This window comes from Notamacropus eugenii, chromosome 3 (assembly GCF_028372415.1).
Source record: "Notamacropus eugenii isolate mMacEug1 chromosome 3, mMacEug1.pri_v2, whole genome shotgun sequence".
NCBI lineage: Eukaryota > Metazoa > Chordata > Mammalia > Diprotodontia > Macropodidae > Notamacropus > Notamacropus eugenii.
The window spans coordinates 41,669,803-41,694,164 of record NC_092874.1 but is presented as its reverse complement, the minus strand read 5'-3'; the positions used below and the strand labels follow the sequence as shown (position 1 = coordinate 41,694,164).

Below are 24,362 nucleotides of genomic sequence, written 5' to 3'. Positions count from 1 at the left end.
AGACGAAAGAAGGTCAAGTAAATAGTCCAAAGTGATATGGGTAATGAGCATCAGAGGTGGGATTGGAACAAAGCCACTGTTCTGGGTTACATGTCCTGTCAGCAGAGCCACAATAACTAAGCTGGGATGACCGTACCTTTGTTTCAGGGCCTCCCAATTTAGTGGAATGCTGACTGCATGTTGAACTGTCTGCTTCACACATGCCTTTTAATCTGTTATTCAACAACCATGTTGGAGATGAAGGAGGCATTTATTAAACTCCTACTAGGCACTTTATAAATATTTTCTCATCTGATCCGTACAACGATCCTAGAAAGTAGGTTCTATTATTATTCTTATTTTAGAGATGAGGAAACTGAGTCAGGCAGGAATATTGATTAAACATTGATGAATTGAGATTAGAGCTGGAGGTTGAGGGAGTTTCCCAGTTTGAAGATTTCCTGGTACCTGTCTAGAAGTGCCCTCTTCCCCAGTTACTTACATTTTAACAGTCCCTATAACTACTTCTAGCATCCTAATAAAACAAAACTCCTACATATGGCCCTATTTGTGTATTCAGTACTGAGAGTCAGTGTGGTATAGTATTGAGCATGCTGGACCTGTTGTCAAGAGACCTGGGTTCGGATCCGCCCCTACCTTAATAGTTACATAATGATGAGTGAACCATTTAATCTTCCACAGTCTCACTTTTCTAATCTACAAAATGGTCTTGATAACACTTGTGAGGAAAGTGTTTGGTAAAGCTCACAGCTTCTCACTCTAGGGCTGGAAGGGCCCTCAGAAGCCATCCAGTTCAATTGCCTCATTTTACAGATGAGGAAACCAAGGACAAGCAGGGTTAAGGTGCTAGCCCAAGATCATACAAATAAAAAACATTGGAGGTAAGATTCCTCTGACTCCAGAGCTTGCACTTCCTTTATTGTATCACCATGATGACAGTGAGGGGAGCCATAACTGGTGAAGGTTGTATGTGTGTGTGTGGGGGGGGTGGTGGTGGTGGTGGTAGTGGATGGCAATGATCCAAGCTTTGTTTCAGGGAACCAAAATTTATAGGAGTATTGACATTCCCATTCTTCTGTAGCATAGAAACAATGGGGCTCAGCATATAATTAGAAAAATGGGAAGTTCGCAGAGAGTGGCATCCTCTGCCTTCCTCCCCCACTCCCCAAGTAGCTGGCAAGCTTCTAACCTAGCCTGACCTCACCACCTTATTTCCCTTGGAACCTCCCAGCATTCCCCTGTCTAGGCTGTACTGCCTCCCAGTAAACTGAATTAAGGATGAATTTCATGCTGTTTGGTCTCCGTGGACAAATCTCTGGCTATGGTGCTGAAGATGTTATTTGAGTAGCAGAAAGAATTTTTGGGCTACCTTGTATGCATAAACCTCCATACCAAGGACATAGGTTATTGGTTTTTCTTCCTCCAAGTACTTGGAAAAAATCCAAGGATATGTACAGGAGATCCATGCTTTATGTGGAAGCAACTTTGAGAGTATTGAAAGATCAACTCTTAAGGTATCTGAAGGAAGGAACATACCAAAATCATGGCAGGGGTGGGGAAGAATCTCAGTTCAACAAATTGAAAAATGAGAAAGCATCTGCAATTATTAACCTGTATGCCTGTCTACTTTCCCACCTATACAATTATTATTATTTTTTTTTATGAGACAACCTACCCATGCATCAGCCTAGAGAACATTTTTCTGCAACCTCCCAGGGCATAAATCTGGGTTATCAGATTTGGGATATCTCTTCTTGGGACCCTCTCAAAAAATAGTAGGGTTGTTGAGAAACACACCCTTGCTCCTATTTCCTCGAATACCCCAAAGGCCAAGGAGGTTGGGGCAGGTGGGACATAGTAAAGTTGTTTACGAAGACTCTGCTATTCAGTCAATAATTCCTTGTCTACAAGGCATTCTCACACGGGGGATTGTATGTTATCCTCACAAAACTTAATGAGGTAGGCAGAGTAGAGATTACTAGCCCCATTATACATCCTTGGAAATGGAGGCATATGGCATGGTGGGCTTGGAATCAGGAAGATTTGAGTTTAAATTCTGTCTCAAGCATACCAGCTTTGTGACCTGGGCAGATGGTTCACTGTCTCTGCCTCAGTTTCCTCATATGCAAGATGAAGGAATTGAACTTGATGGCATCTAAGATTCTTTCCAGTTCTAAACCTATAATCCAAGGACCCGGCCAAAGTGGCATATGCAGGTGTGTGCTGGAACCAGCCCCTATCAGCTCACAAGAGCCCATCGCTTATACCTCAGAAATCGGCAAATGCCACAAATCTGGGTTTGATTTATTGTTTTGGTAATTGTCTAGACTTAAAGTGATGGAGAAAAATGTTAATAAAGCAAATTAAATGTAAAAGCGTGTCTTGGTAAAGATATTGGAATGGTTTGCCATTTCCTTCTTCAGATGAGGAAATGGAGAAAGTGATTTGCTCAGGGTCACACAGCTAGCAAGTGTCTGAGGCCAGATTTGAACTCAGGAAAATGAGTCTTCCTGACTCCCAGTTCAGTGCTCTACACACTATGGCATCACCTAGCTGCTCCTTACATTCCCTAGTTTTCTGTAAAGCTCAGCTTAAGTTTCACCTTCTACAGAAATCTTTTCCTGACCCCGAGCTACTGGTGCTTTCTCTTCCTCTCCCCATTACTTTATTATATCCTAATTATATTCTAATAATTCTCTCTCCATGTGTATGTGTGTATGTGTGTATACACACACACACATACACACATACACATATAGAAGCTTCTTAAAGGAAAGGACCGTTTTGCTTTTGTCCTTGTATCTCCAGCACCTAGCACAATGTCTGGTTCAGTAAGCTCTCAACAAAGGATTGTTGATTGATTTGAGTCAGATCTTCTAAAAACTCTTTGTGACTGGATTTCTTTGTGTACCTTAGGCAGACATGGCCCTGAGACCACCAACCTGATGCCATCCTCTGGCTCGTGCTATAGGATCAAAGTGTAACTGAGTTTTTGTGAAATCCTTTGAGTACTTCTGCTAACTAGCCTGACCTTGAACGTATTCTAAGATGGACCTGGGTTCTCCAGAATTCTGAACTACATAAGGAGTCTACAGCATATCTAGTTAGTATTCACCCATGACTCATTTATGTAAGAACTGATCTCTTTGGGATGCTTACCTCCCCTGCTCCCCCAAGGAAAATAAACTCATTGCTTTTCTTTCCCAAAGATCTCTCCACATGAAAGCTCTCATGGAAGAGGAGGAGGAAGGAGGACATGCTTTAACTGGTGCCAACATCTTCAAAGACCTGGAGTGAAAGGCAGGTAGCTGAAAGTTCTTAAGGCCTAGTTATAGTTTTTGTCAAATGATCAAGTCTTAGCACAAGCTTAGCAAATCCACAAAGTCTTACCCAGTTTTAAAATAAATTTGAAACCCAATAATCATGGATTCTTAGAGTGGGATGGGACCTCAGAGGGTCTATTTTTTGACCCCAAACAGGAATACCCCTCCATGGCAACCCGTTGGACGTAAGCATGATACTGATGTTAATTTATGAGTTAATGAGTTATTTAAAAACAAACAAAAAGGCAGAAGGTGTTAGGAACTTAAGCCTCTGGCTAATAAAATACATTTATTTGTATATACATAGTAGGTGAATATTATAGATCAAGAAAAATAGGTTATACGTTCATATATATATATATAACATATGCATCTTTGATTACATATATTATATATAGATTTACTTTACATATGTATCTCTATATATACACACATTGGTATGCTAAGCACAGTAGGCTAACAGAAATGCTATGTTTAGGTTAAAAAAAAAACCAACAGCAGAGACAGATAATAATGGTTCCCTAAGCCACCGTTCCCCTAGTGGGTAAGGTAAAGTCTTCTGAGTAGAAACGACAAAATAACTCACACAGGAAGGCTTATACAACAGGGAGGACGCACACATTGAGGGCCATCTTTTTCTTCCAAGGAAATGGGAGAGGAAAGAGAAAACAAATCATGATACAGAGCCAAATGCAACGACACAAGTAGATGAAGCAATAATTATTGGATTCCCCCATCAAATCGCAATAACACTTATATTCAAAATATATTCTATTTAAAAATCATTTGTCAAACGATAAACACTAGACTGGAATGCTGTAATGTAGTGTTGCCTCACTTAATTTAAACTCAAAGACTTTTGGGTTGCTGAATCTTGGAAAAAACCTTACAGACCTTTCTAGTGAGCCACTCACCCCAGCATCGATTAGAAAGTCAAAATATTCTTTCCCAAGGATCTAGATAATAAGCAAAGGAAAGAAAAGTGACCTATCCTTAAGAGTCCTTCCTGAGTCACTGATTTGCTTGATCCTTGTGTGGGAGCAGAAGGATGGTGGTGGGCACTCCACAGTAACTAAAGCATTCAGAGGTTCTGGATGGAAAAGAGCCTAGGATTCCTGGGAAAAACCAGAAGGGGTGGTGATTTGGGTTTGTGAAGACTCATTCTGAAGTGTGTAGCAGGAATTTATTTGGCCCTTTCTCCTAAATGATTTGCCTTGGAAATTTAATTCTTTTTAAAATTGCAAGAGGAGGGTAGCTTGCTTCAGGGGAATGCAAGAGTAGTCATGTGCCCATAAAATTTTTCATAACTTTAAAAAAAAGCCTACAAAACATTTGATCACCAACTATGTTCTCAGTATTCTTTTGGGCACACAAATGGCTTACCCTTCTTAAAAACGTGGATGACAACCCTAACACAAATTTTCTCCCATCTAAAAGCTAAGTTAGTAATGGGAGTAGTTAAAAGACAGAGTGTTTTTTATGACCACCAAAAACGTTTCCATCATACTGTTCTACGGCAGATGATATTGTCACAAGATTTAGGGCTGAAAGGGCTCCTAATATCGACTACAACCAATCCTTTATTTTATAGATGGAGAAAACTGAGACCCAGAGAGATGAAGTTAACTTATGCAGGGTTGCAGGCAGTAAATGGAAGAAATGGTACTTGAACCCAGGTCTTTTGACTACAAATCTTTTTTTCTTTCTCATTATAGCATGCTAACTTTTAGTGCTGTGTCTTGAGAGTTTTTCGTAAGCATAATTGTCCTATGAGGAGGTCCATTTCATACTTCCATAAGTTTACTTTCTCGACCAAGTTCCATGAGCTTAGGTTGAATTTTGCTTTATAGCAAAGGGGAAGTACTTTGAAGTTACGGAATAGTTTGGACAGGTAGCTGCCCTAGAGAAATATCTTGGAGGTGGTTATTGGGAGACAGTCCAATGTAGTATGATGGGAATTGGATTTTGTAGTCATTGATCTTGGGTTCTTTGGATAATTTCATCATTGACTATTTATAGGACCTTGGGAAAATCATTCAATCACTTTGGGACTCAGTTTCCTCATGTGTAAAATGATCGAGTTGGGATTGATAACTTCTAAGGTCCATTTCAGCTTTACTTTTATGATTCTATGCTCCTTCTCTCCATCCCTTGGTTTGTGAATCTGGTCACCCCTTACACCCACATGACCTTGGTTTCTTCCCTGGAGCACTTGAGGAACATTAAGAAACGTGGTAATAGGTTCAGATGAAAAGGGATTAATCTCTGTGGACCACATAAATGGTAATGCTGTTGACCATATCAGGAGTATGGATAAATCAGACACAAGCTAGAGGTTAGGCAACGTACTTAACTTGGGAGTTTTGTGAAAATAATTTCCCTCTGAGGACAGATACCAAGAGAAGTAATTGGAGTGACCATTTTGCTTAGAAATACCTTTATTTTATAAAGCCAAAGGTCATTCTGTAAAGTTTTCTTTTCAACCACACTTATAAAAAAGATGTTGACAATTCTTAGGAAAAAAAGCTGAAAATGTTTCTCATTAAGTCAGGGTTACACAAAGGTTATATTTATAATATATATATGTATTTATAATTTAGAGACGGAAAGCACAGAATTGTAACACGAGCAGGCTGGTGCAGGTTAGATCTCAGACACTTGGTCATTTCCTACAAACAGCGTTTCTTGACAGAAAGGGTTGACAAGTACAATTCCACTGCCTCTGTAATCTCCGTTGGCTGGAGAGCGGGGCTCAGAGAGCTGGTCCTAAGGGAAACAATGACAGGAAAGGGCATGAGACAGCAGGGCAGAGTGAGCAGAGATCACCAGACTTGAGTCGGAAAGCCCTGGATTCAATTCCACCCCCAGAAACTTACCAACAAGTCACAGCCAGTCTCAATTCTGACATAAGCTATGGACTGGCAAGAGAGACCCCTGGAACTACAGTAGATCTTGGGACAAGACAATGGTGGTGGGGAGGGAGGTGCTGCTGGGCTTCCTCAGTATGGAGGTGACATTTAAGAACATTCTAAACATTTGTGTCCTTGTCATCACTGCTAGAAGTTGACAATTCATAAACATTTATTCAGGCTACTATGTATGAGGTATCGTGTCAAGTGAAGCGACAGACACAATGATAAAAATGAAACAGTCCCTCTCCAGGTGAATTAACGATGTTGCACCGATAACATGAAAGGTACAGCTATCTCAATGGTGCTTCCTTATTAGGGACAAATTGGGGATGTGTATTTGGTATATTTGTGATGGAAAGGAGTGCAGGGAGAGAAAAAAGAAGGAAAGGGAAGAGGAAAAAGAAAGAAGGGAGATTAGGAAGGGCAGAGAGGAGGGAAGGAGAAGGTAGAAGTAGAGAAACAGGGAGAGAGTAGAGAAAAAGGAAGGGAAGAGAGGAGAGAAAGAGAGTGAAGGAAGGGGGAAGGGAGAGGAGAACAGAGAAGGATAAATGACAGAAAGGAGGAGTGCTTATTAAATGATTTATTTTCAAAGATTAAATCACCTTTTCCCAAAGATTTGCTTTGGAATTAGAAAAATACGCATCTGGGGCCACAGTACCCAGATAAAGAATGTGCTTTGCCCCTCCCCCACCTGCTGAGTGCCCCCCCCCCCCCCCCACTCATTTTAATTGGGAAGGAGCCATCTAGAACCTGGAAGTTTGTGAATGGGCAAGTCTTTATAAGACTTGCACAAAATGATATTCACTAGAACATACATCATAGGGAGGAAAGCAGGGAGGAAAAGAGGAAAGGACTACAGTTCCAAGCATATTTCAGGCAGTCTGATTTTCCACGTCCATTCCTCGATGAGTTTCTCTCTCAACTCCCTTCTGGTGGAGGACTGAGCATGCCGAGATGGGAGGTTCGTCAACACAGCAGGAGAGTAAGATACCAGGTTTAAATGCCACTATAAAAATCTGTTTTGGAGAGGCTTTTGGCAAGCCATAAAATTGGCAGCTTAAATGGAAAAGAGTAAGTGAATAATTCTGAGTACAAAGGGAGATCTGAATATAAACAAGCTGAAGTGCCAGATTGGTACAATTGTAAACGACACCCCTAAATGGAGGCTGTACCTTTAAAGTGAGAGTTGTTTGAAAGGAAAGAAATATATGTTTATACTGAAAAAGAACACTCGTTTGAGTTGAGGCAGATTTTGTACAAGTCAGCCACATATATTTTGTATGTGTTTAGCTTACGATAATCCTCACGTGGTCAAACCATTTAGTAGACGCTGGACAGGACCTTGGGGGTCACATGGTCCAACCTTTACCAGAACTTGACAAGTGGTCATTCAGCCTTTGCTTAAAAACCACCAATGAGGGGGGAGTACTTCTCTTTACAGAGGTAATATAATCCTCTTTTGGAAAGCCCTAATTATTTGGAAGCTTCTCCTTCCATCAAGCCTTAATTTTTCTTTGGAGAGGAGCTGACTGGATAATTTTCCCTGAACAATTTCACGAGCAAGTCTTTCCCTTCATAGTATACGAACCTACAAGCATAACTCTTCTCCCATGGAGTATGGGCATGTCCACTGGCATTTTGTTAAGTGGATAAAGAAAAGTGATTAGTTTTTAGTGGATGATGTCCTGATTGATGTCCAGGGATTGGGCTGCCCCCAAAATGAGTCCTGTAGCTAGAGAGCTCGAGAAGATGGATTTTTGTGAGAGGAAACAGCCCTTTTGGCCAAATTATAAAGGTAATCTGGTAGGTGGGCTCATCTCTTCACCCACCTTGTCCTCCACAGCTTTCTTCTGGAGTATAGAGAGGATGAGGAGAGGAAGTTAATGGTGACTTAAGGCAGAAGCCTTTGATAGGCATCATTTGTTTGTCTATGTGGACTGAGAGGGCAGTTCCTGAAACGTAAACTCCTGGCCACCTTCTGCTAGTTCCCCTTTGAAGCACAAGTCAGAGATCAGTGGCCTGTGGTGGACTTTGCCAGGCCAGGAGATGGCAGCAGCCAGGGCCAGGATAGAGTTCATAGAAAAGAACATGGCATAAGAAAATACAGACCTGCCCACTTGGCAAGAGAAGGAAATTTATAGACCCCAACTTCTTGTGTAAAGAAGTGGGGAGGGGTATGATTTCCTGGGTAGTGTGATCCAAGAATTTAGCTTTCTAGAAGGGGAAAGGAGATTTTTTTGGGCAGCACTTGCCTTAGGAGCTGTCAATAATTCCCCATTTGGGGAGTTCAGGGATTGGAAGGCTCCCAAATACACAATATGCATTGTAAAGAGTGTTTGTGGGCACTGGGGACTCCTGTTACCCTGTTTGTGAAAACCTAGACAAGAAATTATTGAGAGATTTTCTAGGTAAAACCTTGGGTGAAGGCAGAGTGAGTTAAAAAAGAGTATCTTTTTAGGGTCACTCTGAGATTGGATCTAGTCTGCGTGACTAGGTGCCTTGAATCGTTTGGGGGATCCTGTGCCTTGAATTCTTCCTAGTTGACACTCTCCCCGATTTTAATGCCTTCATCTTATTGAATATTTCCAATTTATCCTGTACGTTGTTTATTTGCTTGCATGCTGTCTTCCCCATTAGACTGTGGGCTCTTTGGACAGCAAGGACTGTCTTTGATCTTTCTTTGATCCCTCCCAATGCTCAGCACTATGCCTAGTTTAATTAACATAGTTAGTGCTTAATTAACATTTGTTGACTGACTGCATGACCCGTTGTTTTAAGTTTGGTCCTCTGAGACCAAGCAGAATAAAAGTAATTCTTTCTATTCCTTCCCAACCCTTCAAATAGATGAAAGCACACTTTCAACTTCATCACCTTGTCCTTGTCTTTTCTTAAGTGTCCCAAGTGCTCATATAGCAGGAATTCAAGGACCTTCCCTGTCTTGGCTGCCCTCCTCTCGACCTGTTCCAGTTGATGGAAGGCCTTCCTAAAATGTGGCAGCCAGAAGGGAACCCAAGACTTCAGAAATAGTCTGCTCAGGGCAGAGGATGATTAATATGGCCAAAACCCATGCTTCCTTTTAAAAGCAGATGGTAATTTCACTCTAATTTTTTTACACATAGCAGCATATTTTTACATAGAATTACAATTTGATTTTTAATATATTTTATAAAAAATATAGGCCTGCTCAGAGATAGAGCATAGATCTGTGGAAGAACTTTTGGGAAAACATCCCTTATTCAGATCCAGGAGGGCTAGCCCTTTCCACTGCTTTTTCCTTCACTGGCACAGGACGAAGCACATGGACAATTTTATCAGGGTGTGATGGTAAGCAAAGTAGGATCTTTGGCCATTTTTGTTTTAGCATAATCAAGTGCCTCTGATTGAATCCTGCCGTTATTAATCAAGAGTCTTTACTAGGAGTAAAGTACAGAAACAAGAGTTTCTTTAACTAGAAACAGTATGCGTGTTTGTATTGTTAATCATTAAAGAAGATATTCCCCACCTATTAACGGGCCTGGGAAGATTTGTAGGAAGGCCCACACCTTTTGTTAATGAGGCACTGGTTCTTAAGGGTTGTGATGCCCTCTGGTTCTAAAAAGTATAGAAAGCGTATAAAGATGAAGTTTTACTTTGGGGCTTAGTGTTAGAAGAAGGTTCATGTGCCAGATGAGACTCTGGGAAACTGTTAAGCAAACCCCCTCTTTTTAGTATTCTCTTTATGAGTTGCTATGGTCAAAAAACTTCATCACCAAATGGCCAACTCTCTGGTGAAAAGCTGTTCTGAACCTAGCTAGATTGCTCTTTGATGACAGTGATGCCATTACTTGGCAGACTTTCCATTCTTTTCTTTCTCTTTATTCTTTCATTCTTTTTCTTTCTCTTCCTTCTCTCTTTTCTTCCTTTTTTCTTTATCTTTCTTTTCTCTCCCTCTTTCCTTTCTTCCTTTCCTTCCTTCCTTTCTTGCCATGGTACCTTTGCCTATTTTAACATTTTACAAAGAAACTTGGTTGTTACTTCCTAATGATTCACATCTACCCCCTTGCTTCTATAGCAACCTGTCTTGTAACAATGATGTTTAATCAAGAAAAGAAAAAGCAAACATGTTGGTCATGTCCAACCATGTGACTCAAAACCTTGCTTGAAGAGGATGACTAGTACTTGCTTACATGGCTGGCCTGGTTTTGAGACTCAGTGTCCTTCACCTCCATGCTGTGATGCAGCCATGGAGGAGGCCAAGAGTCACTCCCAAGACTAGTCCCAGCTGGACCCAGTACCTCAGAAGTTTCCAGGGACTGGATCTCCCTGGGCAGCTCCACAGCATGCCTGTTGAAGTAGTCCATGGTGATAGCATTATTCCAATAACTCAGGTTGTTTTCTGGGTTTGATGTTTTCTTCTTCCTCCTCATGCAACACACTGTCAGCAAGACAGCTGTAGAGAGACAGAAAGCAAAAATCTGGTCACTGTTAAGAGAGCTCATTTAAGGGAAGCTATGTGGTACCATAGTACAGGGAGCACTGGACTTGGAGTCAAGAAGACCTGAATTAAAATCCTGTCTCAAATACTACCTGTGTGACTCTGGGTAAGTCATTTTACCTGCCTCAGTCTCAGTTTTCTTATCTGTAAGATAAGGATGTCGGACTTTATAGCCTTTAAAGTCCTTTTCAATTTTATGGCTCCATGATTATCCTGGTGGAAAGTCCTCTGGAGTCCTTGTACGTGTGCCTGGGAGCTAAGTGATGATGAACATCTCTAGTTTAAGCCCAGCAGAGATGATCGTGCCCTGTGGTTAGTACCCTGAGCAAATCCCAGGACATTATCATTCACCAATATTAATTAACCAGGACTCATCAAACCATCATGATGTAGGGCCAATTGCTTGGGATAGAGATGGGACAACCAGGCTGTTTCAGTTGGAAATACATGACTTGTGATTCCTCAAGGAAAAAGTCCAGCTGTGATTTTTCAGAACAGGCTTTTCATGGTATGTCCCCCCTCCCTCACTCCAACAAATCTTATTTAGGCCTATTTGGGAAACTCAGTGTAGAGCATGTTGTACCTTTGGTGAGCTGGAGGCTGGAAAGATGAACCAAACTGCTTGATGAATCAACAGGTTCATACTAGTCACATTCTAATTTACATCCCTGCCCTCAATCTCCCCTAGGCGTAGGTTTGGACCACAATAAGCAGGGAGACCCAACTGCACTGGTTCAAACTACACTGGCAAGAACTTCTGAGTCCAAGCTGCCTCAAGAGATCTGGGAGATGCTTCAAAGGAAATGAGATCCTACGGACCCACAAGAAGTCCTCATGAGTTATTCAAAGTGCTGCCTAAAAATTTTCTAGGGGTTTTTTGATATGGAATGGCTGAACATTAGGGGTAGAGAGAGACTGCCTGGAAGTAATGTACCTAGGGCATTCACTAGGTTGTAGTAAATTGGAGTGACTAGTCAAGGTCCTGAACTGTTTCAGGGCAGATAGATGGGTAGTTGTTGGCTGGGTAAAGGGAGAAAGAGGAAAACGCAACTCTGATAGTTTATATTGTGTGTGTTTGCCTTTCGTTTTCCAGGAGGACCATGACATCAGGGAGATGATGACATGACTTGCAGTTGACTTGGATTTGAGTGAGGGAGGGCTGTTCAAGGTCACCAGCCTCATTTTCTCCTTCAGAGTCATCTGGATCCAGTAGCTAGATATTCATCAGGATGACTGGAGATAGCCCAGGATGTAGTGGGAGACCCTGGCCCCTTCTAGGCTTTTCAGATTCTCACTTTGAAAGACTTGAATGTATGAAAGACTTGAAAAATAGTGCTAGAGTTAGAGTCAAAGGTCCTGAGTTCAGATCTTAGTTCTGCTACTTATTAACTGTGCAGGATTGGGCAAGTCACCCTCTGGGCCTGTTTCCTCAACTGCAAAACAAAGAAATCATCTTGAATGTCCCTTGCAATTCTTTTTGTTTTTGAGGCAATTGGGGAAAAGTGACTTGCCCAGGGTCATACTGTTAAGAAATGTTTGAGGTCAAATTTGAACTCAGGTTCTTCTGATGCCAGGGCTGGTGCTCTATCTACTATACCACCCAGCTGTCCCCATCCTTTCTACTTCTAAATCTATGATCCTTAGCGTCCACTGTTTAGAATCCCTAATTTCACTCAAGGCTCAGTGTAAGTGCTAATTCTTATTTGAGGCCTTTCCTGATTCTCCTCTCCCAACACTCAGAAATTAGCTTGTACTGATTTTGTATTTATCCATCTGTATTTATACTGTTCCTTCCCAATAGAATATAAGCTCTCTGAGGGCAGGAACTATTTCATTTTTTAATTTGTTTTCCGGAACTTAGCACAGGGGTGCTCTTTCCATCTTATATCTGGGACCCTGATGCTTGGAGAAGGTGCTTAATAAGTGTTTGATGAGTGAATTAATGAATGAATAGAGAGCATGCCCCTTTACTGCACCTTCCTGCAGAAGCATGTCTAAGGGCAGGTTCCCCTCTATTCTGATCTGCTTCGATTCTGACCAAAATGCCTCGAATTTTCTTATTGCTCCTGTAAATCTTTTTTTCTCCAGGATGCTTCAAAAGTACACCTGGCTTCTTCTCAACCCTGAGCCTGTAGAGGTACCAAAGACCCCTGCAATGGCTAAGTAGTTCAGGGAGTTTGGGCTGGTAAAGCACAAATCATAAATAGAAAGAGAACGTATTTGGAAAATGGGAAAGAAAGTCCTTTCCTCAGTTTCAGCTAAAACTATTTATTAGAATTACTGCCTGGGAGAGAGGGAAACAAGGAAAGGGAGGTCAGAGGCATTTTGGATGTGATGGCAAACAGTCTATTTACCCCCGGTCCCATTTCCTGTTCCAGCTAATGCTTCCATGGAACCACGGTCTTCATCATAGCAGAAATTCCATTAATGGACATATGTGCAGTTTCCATCTTACTCAAAGGTAGGAGGCTAGGGGTGGGATCTGTATTCCATGGACCTCCCTCCTTCAGAAAAACAAAATCTAGAACCTTAGCAATGATCCCTTCAATTTGTAGAGGTGGATATTCAGGCCCAGAGAGGTGAGGCTAGGAGATCTGCCTGTCCAAGGTCACACACCACTGCGAACCAACTAGAGCAGACCCAGGTTTCCTGATTCCTAGCCCAGAGTCCCAGATGCAGCAGGATGGAAAGAGCACCAGCTTTGGAGATAGAAGACATTTACAGGATGTGGGCAAATCTCTTAATCCCTCCAAGTCTCAGTTTTCTCACCCATAAAATAGGGATAATAAACACTTTCATTATCTATCTCACAGGGCTGTTGTGAGGATCTCATGACATAATGTGTGTAAAATACTCTGAACTTTCAAGTTAAATTGTTAATACTAATCATTAGGATTTATCAAGGCTTGCAAAGTGTTTTATAAATATCACCTCATTCGATCCTCAACCCTAGAAGGTAGGTGCTGTTGTTATTTTCATTCGACAGATGAGGAAACCGCGGCCAAACTAAATGTCCAAGGTTGCATTGCTAGTAAATATCTGGGGATAGATTGGAGCCTTCCGGGCTCCAGGCTGAACGCTCAATCTGCTGTTCTACTTCGCTGCCACTTGGTTAGCTATTTGCTATTATCATTTATTTATTTATTATCTATTATTAGTTATTTGCTAGTATTTCATTTATACGCATACGGCTCTCAATGAGAACAACAATAATAACTTGTAATTCATAAAATCGCTGATTTAGAGGTGAAAGGTCATTTTGTCTGATGCCCTGATTTTATTGATGAGGAAACTGAGGGCTGATTAAATCCTGCTTTAAGATTTACAAAGCGCTTTCACAATAATGCCCAGGGTATGTAGAAAACGTGAGCATCATGACCCTCATTTTAAGGATGAAGAGATCAAGATTCAGTGGGTGGGTGACTTTCCCAGGGGTACATGGGCTAGTTAATATCCGACCTGGGACTCATCCCAAGTCTTCTGATGCTTAAGACCAGTTTTCTTGCCATGCTACCTCATGAGGTCAAGTCAAGTCAACAAGCATTTATTAAGCACCTACTATGTACCAGGCAAACCACTCCAGTATCTTTGCCAGGAAAACCTCAAATGAAGTCACAGAGTCAGACATGACTCCAAGTGACTGAAAGACAAAAATGTATGAGGAACTGTGCTAAGGGCTAGGGATGCAAAAGAAAGAGTCACCTACCCCTCCCCAAGAAAACCCCCCCCCAAAAATCCAGTCCAAGCTCTCAACTCCAATACCTATCCCTTTCATTGCCCTTGCTGCCACTATTACTCAGATTGTATTACTTCAAACCTTAACTAGTAAAATAGTTAATCTCTTAGTAGTTAATCTCTTAGGTAGAGATAGATAAGGCAGGCTTTACAAGCAGAGAGAAGGGCATGGAGGCAGAAAATAGCAAGCAGTGCAGTTTGACTCTATCCAGAGGCATTCCGGTAAGAGCCAGGTTTAAATCCCGCCTCTGAAGGATATTAGCCATGTGACTCTAAAAAAGTTATTCACTCTCCCAGCATTCTAGGCAATGTTCTAAATGGCAGAATTGGTGCTGACTCCTCACTAGAAACGCCTATGCCAGTGAAATCACATTTAGATCCTCATCTAGTTAAAAAATACCTTCAATGCCTCTCCATCACCTAATGAATCAAGTCAAAGCTCCTTTTGGCATTCAAGTCCCACTATAATCTGGTCCAAATTGATCTTTCCAGCCTTATTTTTCATCGAGCTTTTTCTTGTTCAGTTATTTTAGTTGTGCCTGACCCTTTGTAACTCCATTTAGGGTTTTCCTGGCAAAAATACTGGGATGGTTTGCCCTTTCCTCCTCCAGATGAGGAAACTGAGGCAAATAGGGTGAAGTGACTTGCCCAGGGTCACACAGCTAGTAAGTGTCTGAGTCCAGATTTGATTTCGGGTCTTCCTGACTTCAGGCTCAGCCCTCGATCCACTGGACCACATAGCTACATGCGCTCTATGATGCAGCCAGGGACATGCTGGAGCCAGCTTTTAACCAGCTTGTAAGAGCCAAATATTAAATTTTCAATGTGAATATTACACCTTGGAAATTGGCGAAGCCAGGGCATGATTTATGGTTTTATTGATTGTCTAGAGTGCACTTAAGAAAGTGACAGAGACAATGCTCACAACGAAAACTAAGAATGTGTCATAAACTCATTTCTCCCTCTGGAGAGTTGGTTATTAAAGATTTACTGGAATGCCTCTGGATAGAGTCAAACTGCACTGCTTGCTATTTTCTGCCTCCATGCCCTTCTCTCTGCTTGTAAAGCCTGCCTTATCTATCTCTACCTAATCTTAACCATTTTTCAAGGACCAGCCTTAAATTCTGCCTCCTCCATTAAAGTTTTCATGATTCATTGGATGGTAGAATCTTATCCTCGTATGTCACACTCAGCCTGGCATTAAATTTCTTCATCGTTTCTTCCCTAGGTCATCTCTGCCTTATTGTTTCCTGAGGGCAGGGACCATGATATATTCATGTTTATGTTTCCAGTAGCACTTAGCACAGTACCTTGACCACAGCAGACACATAATACCCACCCAATGAAGGACTGAAATGAATAAAGATCAGGGGGAAGGAATAGATGGCTTGCTCTTTGCATTGTTGGAGTACTCATATCTCTGAGATTGCAGGTCCATTATAATAATAGAGTTGGGTGCTCATCCTTCCTTCTCAAGGAGGACCAATGACATTGCAGGTGATGTCTTGATTTGCATATGAGTTGGATTTAAGTGAGGCAAAGTCATCAGCCTCATTCTCCATAGTCTTCAAAGTCCAGCAGCATGCAGTGGGAGACCTTGGTCTTTCTAAATTAAGGTCCTTCCCAGGTCTCAGGTTGTCTGAGGCAGTTATATATAATAAAAAGTACTGGATAATGGCAAAGAAGAAGGTAGGGAGATTAGGCTGTGATTAGAGGCCAATGAATCATCAACCCACTTTTCCGAGCTCTCAGTCCAGAGAGCTTTTCTTGTTGTGGTTCCTTCTTGTTTCCTCATCTTCCCTTTTCTGTTTCCTAAGTATCAGCACCCAAGTCTTCAGGGCACAGCCTTTCTGAGGTAGCTGTCTTTGCCTTCTCAATCTCCACTACAAGCTTTTGACTGGGTTAGAAAATAATGCTAGGAAAAAATTTTGGGGAGGAGTGAGGTTTAGACCTAGCGAATGCAAAGAGAGTTGGCCTCAGAGCCAGGATGACCTGAATTCAAGTCCCATCTGACACATCCTTTTTACGTATATAGGCAGCTAAGAGTATAGGTTTTTTTTCTTGGGGGGAGGCAATTGGGGTATGTGCCCAGGGTCACACAGCTAGTAAGTGTCTGAGGGTGGATTTGAACTCAGGTCCTCCTGATTCTAGGGCCAGTTTTCTATCCACTGTGCCACCTAGCTGTCTCAGCCAAGATTATATGCTGTAGAAAGATGCTGACTGGCATTGGTCAAGGTAGCTCCTTGCACCACCGAAATCACAGCTCCGCTCCATATCTATAACCCTGTTTTTTATCTCAGATGGATAATGAGTATTTCTAGAGTGTACATAAAGGATCTAGTTACCCCTTCCTCAAATTCCCCTCAGAGAGAGAGGAATCTTCTCACAGGTAAACTAGGGAACTTCTGTTCTCTCAAGTACTAATCCACCTTTCCCATAAGAAGCTTTTCCCAAGGAGTGAGTATTTCTTAGAAACAGCTTCATTCCCTCGGATCACCTCTGGGGAGGTAGAGGCAGGCAGAAGGGCCTTGCCATCTTTCTATGGTAGGGAGCTGGACCTGCTGTTCTGATCCAAGACCTGCCTGTGCCTAGGGAGTCTGAGGAATGAGATCCTGGGCTCAAAGGGCTGGAGAATGAGCCATGAGCAGCATCTGACCTGAGGGTGGCAGCAGACTCCACCATACCTGCTGCCCAGCCAAGAGTTTAGGGTGAGCTTGTCTGAAAACGGGTGTCACCAAGAGCCACTAAAAAAGGTTCTACAGACAAAAGCATCCTTTGGCTTTTATAAACTGGTGTCTTCAAGCCATTGCTTAGTTCAGAGGTGAAGGGGACCCCTGCACTTCATTGTCAAGTTAGATGGCTGCCATTTTAGCTGGCTAGTCTCTCTAATCAATCAATCACTGTACATTGAGTGATTAAACCTTTCTTATGTGCCAGACACTAGTGGGGTGGGAGGGAAGTGGTAAAAGATGAAGATGAAATAGTCCTCACCTTGAAAGATCTGCCATTCTACAAAGAGTGTAAAAAGTGAGCCAGTCCACCTGGACCCATATCTTTGTCTCCTGCAAAGGGCCTGTTCCAGTGAGCCCGTCTGCCTGACTTGGCCTTTCAATGAGAGGGATTCAGACACCGAACCACTCAATGCCCACATCACTGCTGTTGTTATCAACATCCCACACAGTAAGGGCGATGGTGATGGAACCAAGAAGGGGCAATGTGTGTAAGAGAAGACACTGGGGAGCAGGGGAGAGTCCCCGCAGTGGACAAGACCTGTCTCTTCTTCATCCATCAAATGGGGAGAACAGCCCCTGCCCCACTTACTTTCAGGACTGGTTTAAGGGTCAAAAGAAAGTCTGAAAAGTCCTTTGTGAATTGCCCAGGGTGATACACACACAAGGCATTCTTTTTCTCCTTATTAACAATCGCCCATCTTTATCCAGACTTTCAAGGTGGGCTTCCTGGACATTCCAAAAGATGCCTCACAATTTTGGCTGTCTCAATGAAGCCTCATTGGGGTTAATTATGGGATTTGGACCTGGAAGGGCCCTTTGAAATCATTTTTCTAACTTCTCATTGGTCAGATGAGGAAGCAGAGGCCTGATGGAGGGGAAACGCTTTTGTCAAGGTAGTAGGGAGCAGAATCAGGATTCAAACCCACATCTACTGAGTTCAAATACAGCACACTTGTCCCTCCAGCACATCACCAGCCCTTTCACTGGCCTGGGAGCCCCAGCACCAAACAAACAGAGGCTTATGAAGCATCAGGTTTTAAAAACTGGACAAACCTTAATAGCCTGATTTTTTTTTTAAACTGTGGCTAGTCTTCTGAAGGAAATCTGGAAAAAAAATCCATTCCCAATTTCTCTTGTGTCTGATGCAAAGCTGCACAGGCCTATTTGGCTGGGAAAAACTCCACCAAACCCCTCCTTTGACTCTCGTAGAAACCCCAGGTACCATCACTGAGTTCCTTCCCCACACCTGGAATGCTCTCTCTCCTTGCCCTGCCATTCTCAGCCTCCTACAAGGCTCCGCTCAAGCACCACCTGCTTCCAGATGTTTCCTGATTCTCTGGGTGTTAGTTCCTCCATGGCTTTGTAAGTTCCCTGAGGACAGGAATTGTCTCCATTTTGTCTCCATATTCCCAGAACTTTCCTTTTCTTGGTACCTCATTTGAGAGACCAATAATAAGCCAGAGTTTGGTCAGAAGAAAAGAGTGGAAGGTCTGGAAATCAGGGTATGAGAAATGATCGAGGGGGATATTTAACCTTGAAAAAAAGATTGTTTGGGTAGGTGGGCAGGTATGAAGTAGCTGCCTTCAAACAATGGAATGACTTTCATGTGGCTAAGAGGGTCAGTCTGAAAACTACATAGTTCCAGACTGTAGAATGAGGACCCAGAAATCAGGGTGAAGGAGGTACAGTGGCAGGATTGGGCTCAGTATTAAGAAGGACTTTCTGTCCCTTGGTGTGGTACCAAACCAGAAGGGGATGCCTCATGGACCACTACAGAGAGGTGAGATTGTGAGGGGATAGCTCACTATCTGTTCTGCCCTTTTACAGAATGAGATGGAGCAGTAAGTAATCTGCTCACCCATCACCATCTGGATGGCTCTTGGGTTGTTTCAAGCATGGCTGAATCTTGGTGACCCCATTTGGGGTTTTCTTGGTAAAAATACCAGAATGGTTTTGCCATTTTCTTTTTCAGCTGACTTTACAGATGGGGAAACTAAGGCAGACAGAGTTAAGTGACTTGCCTAGAGTCACACAGCTAGCAAATGTCTGAGGCTACATTTGAACTCATTAAGATGAGTCTTGCTGGCTTCAGGCATGGCACTCTCTGCACCTTGGTGCCACCTAATCTGCCTAGCTGTGACCGTCTAGAAGCCTGCTTTGCGGGGGCTGATTGGGTCCACCTGTAGGTTGAGATCATGGAGGGGACAAGGAGCTGAGGATAGAAGAAAAGGATGGAGGGAGCAGCTGGGGAGGAGAAGAGGAGGAGGAAGGCCACTCCACTTACAGCAGGAGGAGATGGGTACGCTGATGGCCAAGATCACCCACACAATGTCCATCTTGCTCAGGCAGATGGTGGTTCTGTGCTGGGGCTTGTCCCCCTCAGTGACGTGGGAGATGTTCCCTGGCATGCCAGGCTTCCAGGTTCCTGCAGGGACCAGCCTGTTGAGGAAGTTTCCTGTAGCAGTAGAGCCCACTGTAGACAGGGAGCTGGGTATTCTGCTGGCAGCCGTGGGCGTGATCATGTGCCCCTCAGCAGTAGGAAGGGCACTGCTAGAGAATGGAGTGGGGCTCCTAGGGGGAAGGGAAATGTTGGAGAGCAGGGTGGGGCTCTTGGGGGGGAGGGTGCCACTGGGGAGCAGGGTGGGGATCTTGGTAGAGAGGGTGCTGTTGGGGAGTAGTGTGGGACTCTTGTGGGGGAAGGTGCTGCTGGGGAGTAGGGTGGGAATTTTGGGGGAGAGAGTGCTGTTGGGGAGCAGGGTAGGGCTCCTGGGGGGGAGTGTGGGATTCCTGGGAGGAAGGGTGATGCTGGAGAGCAAAGTGGGGCTCCTTGGAGGGAGGGTGCCACTGGGAAGCTGAGTTGAACTCTTGGGAGGGAAGGTGCTATTGGGTAACAGGGTGGAACTCTTGGGGGTGAAGGTGTTGGGGAGCAGAGCGATGCTCTTGGGGGTGAAGGTACTACTGGGGAGCATAGTGATGCTCTTGGGGGTGAGGGTGCTGTTGGGGAGCAGAGTGATGCTCTTGTGGGTGAGGGTGCTGTTGGGGAGCAGAGTGATGCTCTTGTGGGTGAGGGTGCTGTTGGGGAGCAGAGTGATGCTCTTGGGGGTGAGGGTGCTGTTGGGGAGCAGCGTGGAACTGTTGGGTGGGAGGGTGCTGCTGGGGAGCAGGGCTGGGCTCTGAGCTGAGACAGTGCTACTGGATGGTAGATTGGGGGTCCTGGAGGCAAGGGTGCTGGGCAGCAGCTCGGGGTTCCTGGTAGAAAGGGTGCTGCTGGACCCCAGGTCGGGGCTTTTGGAGGCGAGGGTGCTGAACAGTAGTTTTGGGCTCCTGGTAGAAAGGGCGCTGCTGGGAGGCAGATCAGGGCTGGCCAGGGCCTGCTGGGTTGTGGAAGTAGCTCCCTGAGGGCTCCCCACCACCGGGGATGAAACACTGACATTAAAGGCAGCCTGGACAGGGCCCCCTGGGGCTGTGGAGACCCCAGGGTTGGCAAACAAAGGTACGCTGGTTCCTGGAGTCAGGGCGAGCCAGGAGTCGCTGAGTCTCGGGACATCCTGTGACAGGTCACTGTACAGGGACTGAGAAGGCACTGTTGTGGTTTCTGGATCAGCGGGGGGCTCAGGGGCCATGACTGTAGCATTGGGCTCCCTTCCATGGCTGCTTTCTTGGTCTGCCTGCCTGAGGCCTTTCATCTTGTCCAGAGGTGGTGCCCACACTCCACCAACGGGCTCTGGGGTGGCAGCCATGGCCTGGGGCTGGGGAGAATCAGAGGAGTGATTAGAAATTGAATTTGTTGAGGTGGAAGTGGAGGGATGTGGCTCTCTCTGGGAACCAGGCTCTGTAAAGTTGCCTTTGTAAATCTGAAAGATTTTTCCAAGAGGACGAGTCTGCCCCAGGTGAATGGCACTCTGGTTGCGTGCCCGGTGAGTCTCCTTCCGGCTGGCACCACCGCCAGCCGCAGATGGGAAAGGGCGGGCAGCCTTCCTCGAAGAACCTGGCGGCCGTGGTGGGCGACGGGTTGCTATCACCATGGTGGCAGCAGTGCTATTTGTGAGGGAGGGTCTCTTGGAATGCGGGGCTTTCTTTGCCACGGCAGTTGGGGCAGCATCTGTCATGAGGCGTCCATCAGTCCGGGGAGCTGGCACCACCACAGTGGTGGAGCTGGGGGACACTGTCACCATGACAACAGGGGGAGTGTCCATCTGGGGGCTCCCAAGTGACTCCCTGGGAGATGGTTCCTGGGTGGCAAATACCAGCTGCTCTGTCAGTGCCAAGATCAAGAGAACACCTTGGGAGGGAGGGAAAGAGAACAATTAAGCAATTTAAAACTGATTTTTACTCTGAACTTAACAAACACCAAATAAAATGGGCATTTCTATACACACGGACGAACAGGAAAAAGAGGACTATACCTGAAACTGTGGGTGTCTATTATGGACAGTTCACATTCCTTTAAAAATATCTGCTAAATTGAACCTTTAGCTTCAAAAGCTGACTTACTTCTGTCATTTTTTTTGGTCTCTCTCCTACTCTTGTCTGTGCCTTTAAAAGGAGCTTCAATGACCCTCTTTTTAAAAAATGTGTGGCTATTCTGTCCCTGCTCCCCACCCCTCCCAAATTCCTGCATGGACTGTCTCTGAAAATGTGAGATCCTTCTGCACCATCAGGAAGTGTGCAGCCTGCTCCATCATTGGTCCTTGAGCTTTCTGAGTTCTAACAACTGAAACGCAGAGAGGAAAGTGATGGGGGTTGGGGTGGATTCCTTAACATGCCAGCTGCACCTTGCCTTCATGGATGATGTTTGAAGAACCCTGGGAGCAGAAAGGAAAACCTCACAGATGTAGTTATTCCCCTTCCCCTCCGTGGTAGCACTGGGCCCAACAGAGGGGTATCTGCTCAGTTCTGTTTAAGAGACAGATTTCAATCACTTCTCTATAGGGAGAGAAGCTGTGTATTGATAAGGAAGAGCAGTTAGGCCATGCTGTCCTCATTTACATTTTTCTTCTTTCTTAGGAAAAAACAAAATTTCACTGATGTCTTGTTTTATATTCCTGGACCTATGACTTTTTCCCTCTCACTCCCCTCGCCCCTTCCTACTCTCTTCTGATGGTCTATACAACAGAAACAAGCTTCTCTGTATCCAGGGGGAGCTCATTCTAATAGGCTGCAATGGGTCTGGGCTTTTGGTACCCAATGCTCAACTGAATGACAGGTAGCTGGAATCAGGGAGTGTGGCAATGAGGGAAGAGGGATGGTGTGCTCACTGGGGGAAGGAGGATCAGGTGGAGTGGCAACTGTTCCCTCTGCCCTACCCAAGGTGGTGATCATGGTCTTAAAGTTAAATGGTACATGGAAAGTCTAGAAGGCTGAAGAGCAGCCTGGATGACCAGTGCCCTGAATTCCAAATCTGATCACTTAGCCACCTGCTGGCACACTGGGGCTTACCTGTCCTAGTTTTCTCTTGTATCATCCTCTCCCTGACTCCCCTTACTACCATATAATAAGCCCCACAAGGAATTTTCTCAATCACACTCTGTCCCTTGGCAGGACACTTTTGGGGACCTGCTTCTTCTTCCCTCAGAGTTAGAATCACCATTTTTATCATGGACAAACCAAGCTTATTCTGAAAGCTTTCTATGGGTTAGGAAAGTTCTCCCCAGAGAAGACTATCAGAGGAATATAGTGTGATTTTTATAGGTTTCTAATGCAATCAGCTCCTATGCATAACTTGTGATATTCCCAGGATCCAATGGCTGCTACCTTTTGGACAGGCAAATGGATAGTTTGTCTCTACCCCAACAAAAAGCCACTTGGTTGATGAAGATGCTAGAGCTGGATATACGTTGCATCACCACCTAGCACAGTTTTCCCTACGAGATTAGGAGTGCCCCACAAAGGTACTGGCAGCATCCAGAGAAGCAGGATCCCTCCTGAGCTTCTGGGAAACATAAGGATGGAGCTTTTTGCCAAAGCAGTGTGCTTTTGGAGGTCTGCTGAAAACAGAGCACTTTGCAGGGGGCCATTTCTCTGTCTGGTCTAGGCCAGGGATGGCTCTTCGGAACCCCCATTCCCTATGCCACTTGCAGTAATGCAGTGTGTTGTTAGGGAAAACATTGGTCTCGTAACTGCTCCTGCCCTTAATTCACCCTGACCAAACCACTGCTTCTGAATTTTCCATGCATGATTCAGACCCAAACATGAACAGCCTGTCCTTGTTTATTCTGCATTATTTATGAAGGATGGAACCTGGGAGAGGGCAGAACAGACCCGGTTCCTTATAGATGCTGAGTAAACACTGATTAACGCTATTCAGAGAAGAGGATGTGAAAGATGAAGGGAGAAAGAAGGGGATGCAACAATGACCATGAGGAACAAAAGTTGCCAACGTCTGAAGCAATCCTTCATTATTCCTCTCCCTCCACTGCAGCTCATTTCCAGCAAGGACATTCTATTCTAAGCACCTTTGGTCCTGACCTCTCCATTTACACCACATGTCCCTTTATGGTTCTGGGCTTGACAAATGTCCTGGTTTAGCATCACTGACCGAGAGCATAACTTGCTTTCAGATGGAATGCAGACCAAAAAGACAGTGGGAAATTCATCCCAAAATCTGGCTATGCTTCTCACTCTCCAGAACTGAAGACATTTAGGTTGGGGGAGCAGTTTTGGAAAAAATCAACCAGCTATATACATTGTTGACAGAGATGCAAAATGATCCATTGTTTGGGAACTATGTGAGATCAGACATGAAGATGCTGATACCCTTTCACCCTAAGATCCTGCCAGTGACTGTGTGCTCCAAGGAGGTCAAAGACAAGAAAAATGGTATCACATCTATCAATCAATTGGAAAATGGCTGACAAAAATATGGCATGTGAATGAAATGAAAATTGATTTCACCATCTCACATCAAATATAAGGAATTCAGAGAAACATGAGGATTGTATGAAATGATGGCGAGTGAAGTAAACAGGACCATAAGAATAAACTACGCAATGATTTACATTAATGCAAATGAAAACAACAGAGAAAGGCGGCTGAAATGAGGTTAAGTACAATGAACATTCTTAGTTTGGAGAACAGAGATGTAACACACATTATTTTCAGTAGAGGTGGGGGACTACGAATGTGAAATGTGGCGCACACTTTGATGAGAAAGGTGCAGTATTTTGGGAAATGACTGTAATGGTTT

The 24,362-nt window shown here is 44.1% G+C and overlaps 1 protein-coding gene across 5 annotated transcripts in view; it reads right to left on the bottom strand.

Annotated features, from left to right (window-relative positions):
• Window positions 1-5,743: 5,743 nt before the first annotated feature.
• Window positions 5,744-24,362, bottom strand: part of TMEM108 (transmembrane protein 108) — a 363,670-nt gene continuing 345,051 nt past the window's right edge. For all 5 annotated transcript variants that reach the window (XM_072651345.1, XM_072651343.1, XM_072651344.1 and 2 more), the window contains 3 exons: window positions 19,461-21,458; window positions 10,510-10,664; window positions 5,744-6,089 (listed from right to left, as the gene is read on the bottom strand). In XM_072651345.1, coding sequence (XP_072507446.1) covers window positions 5,967-6,089; window positions 10,510-10,664; window positions 19,461-21,458 — 2,276 coding nt within the window. In that variant the 3' untranslated portion in view covers window positions 5,744-5,966. The remainder of the gene's footprint in view (window positions 6,090-10,509; window positions 10,665-19,460; window positions 21,459-24,362) is intronic.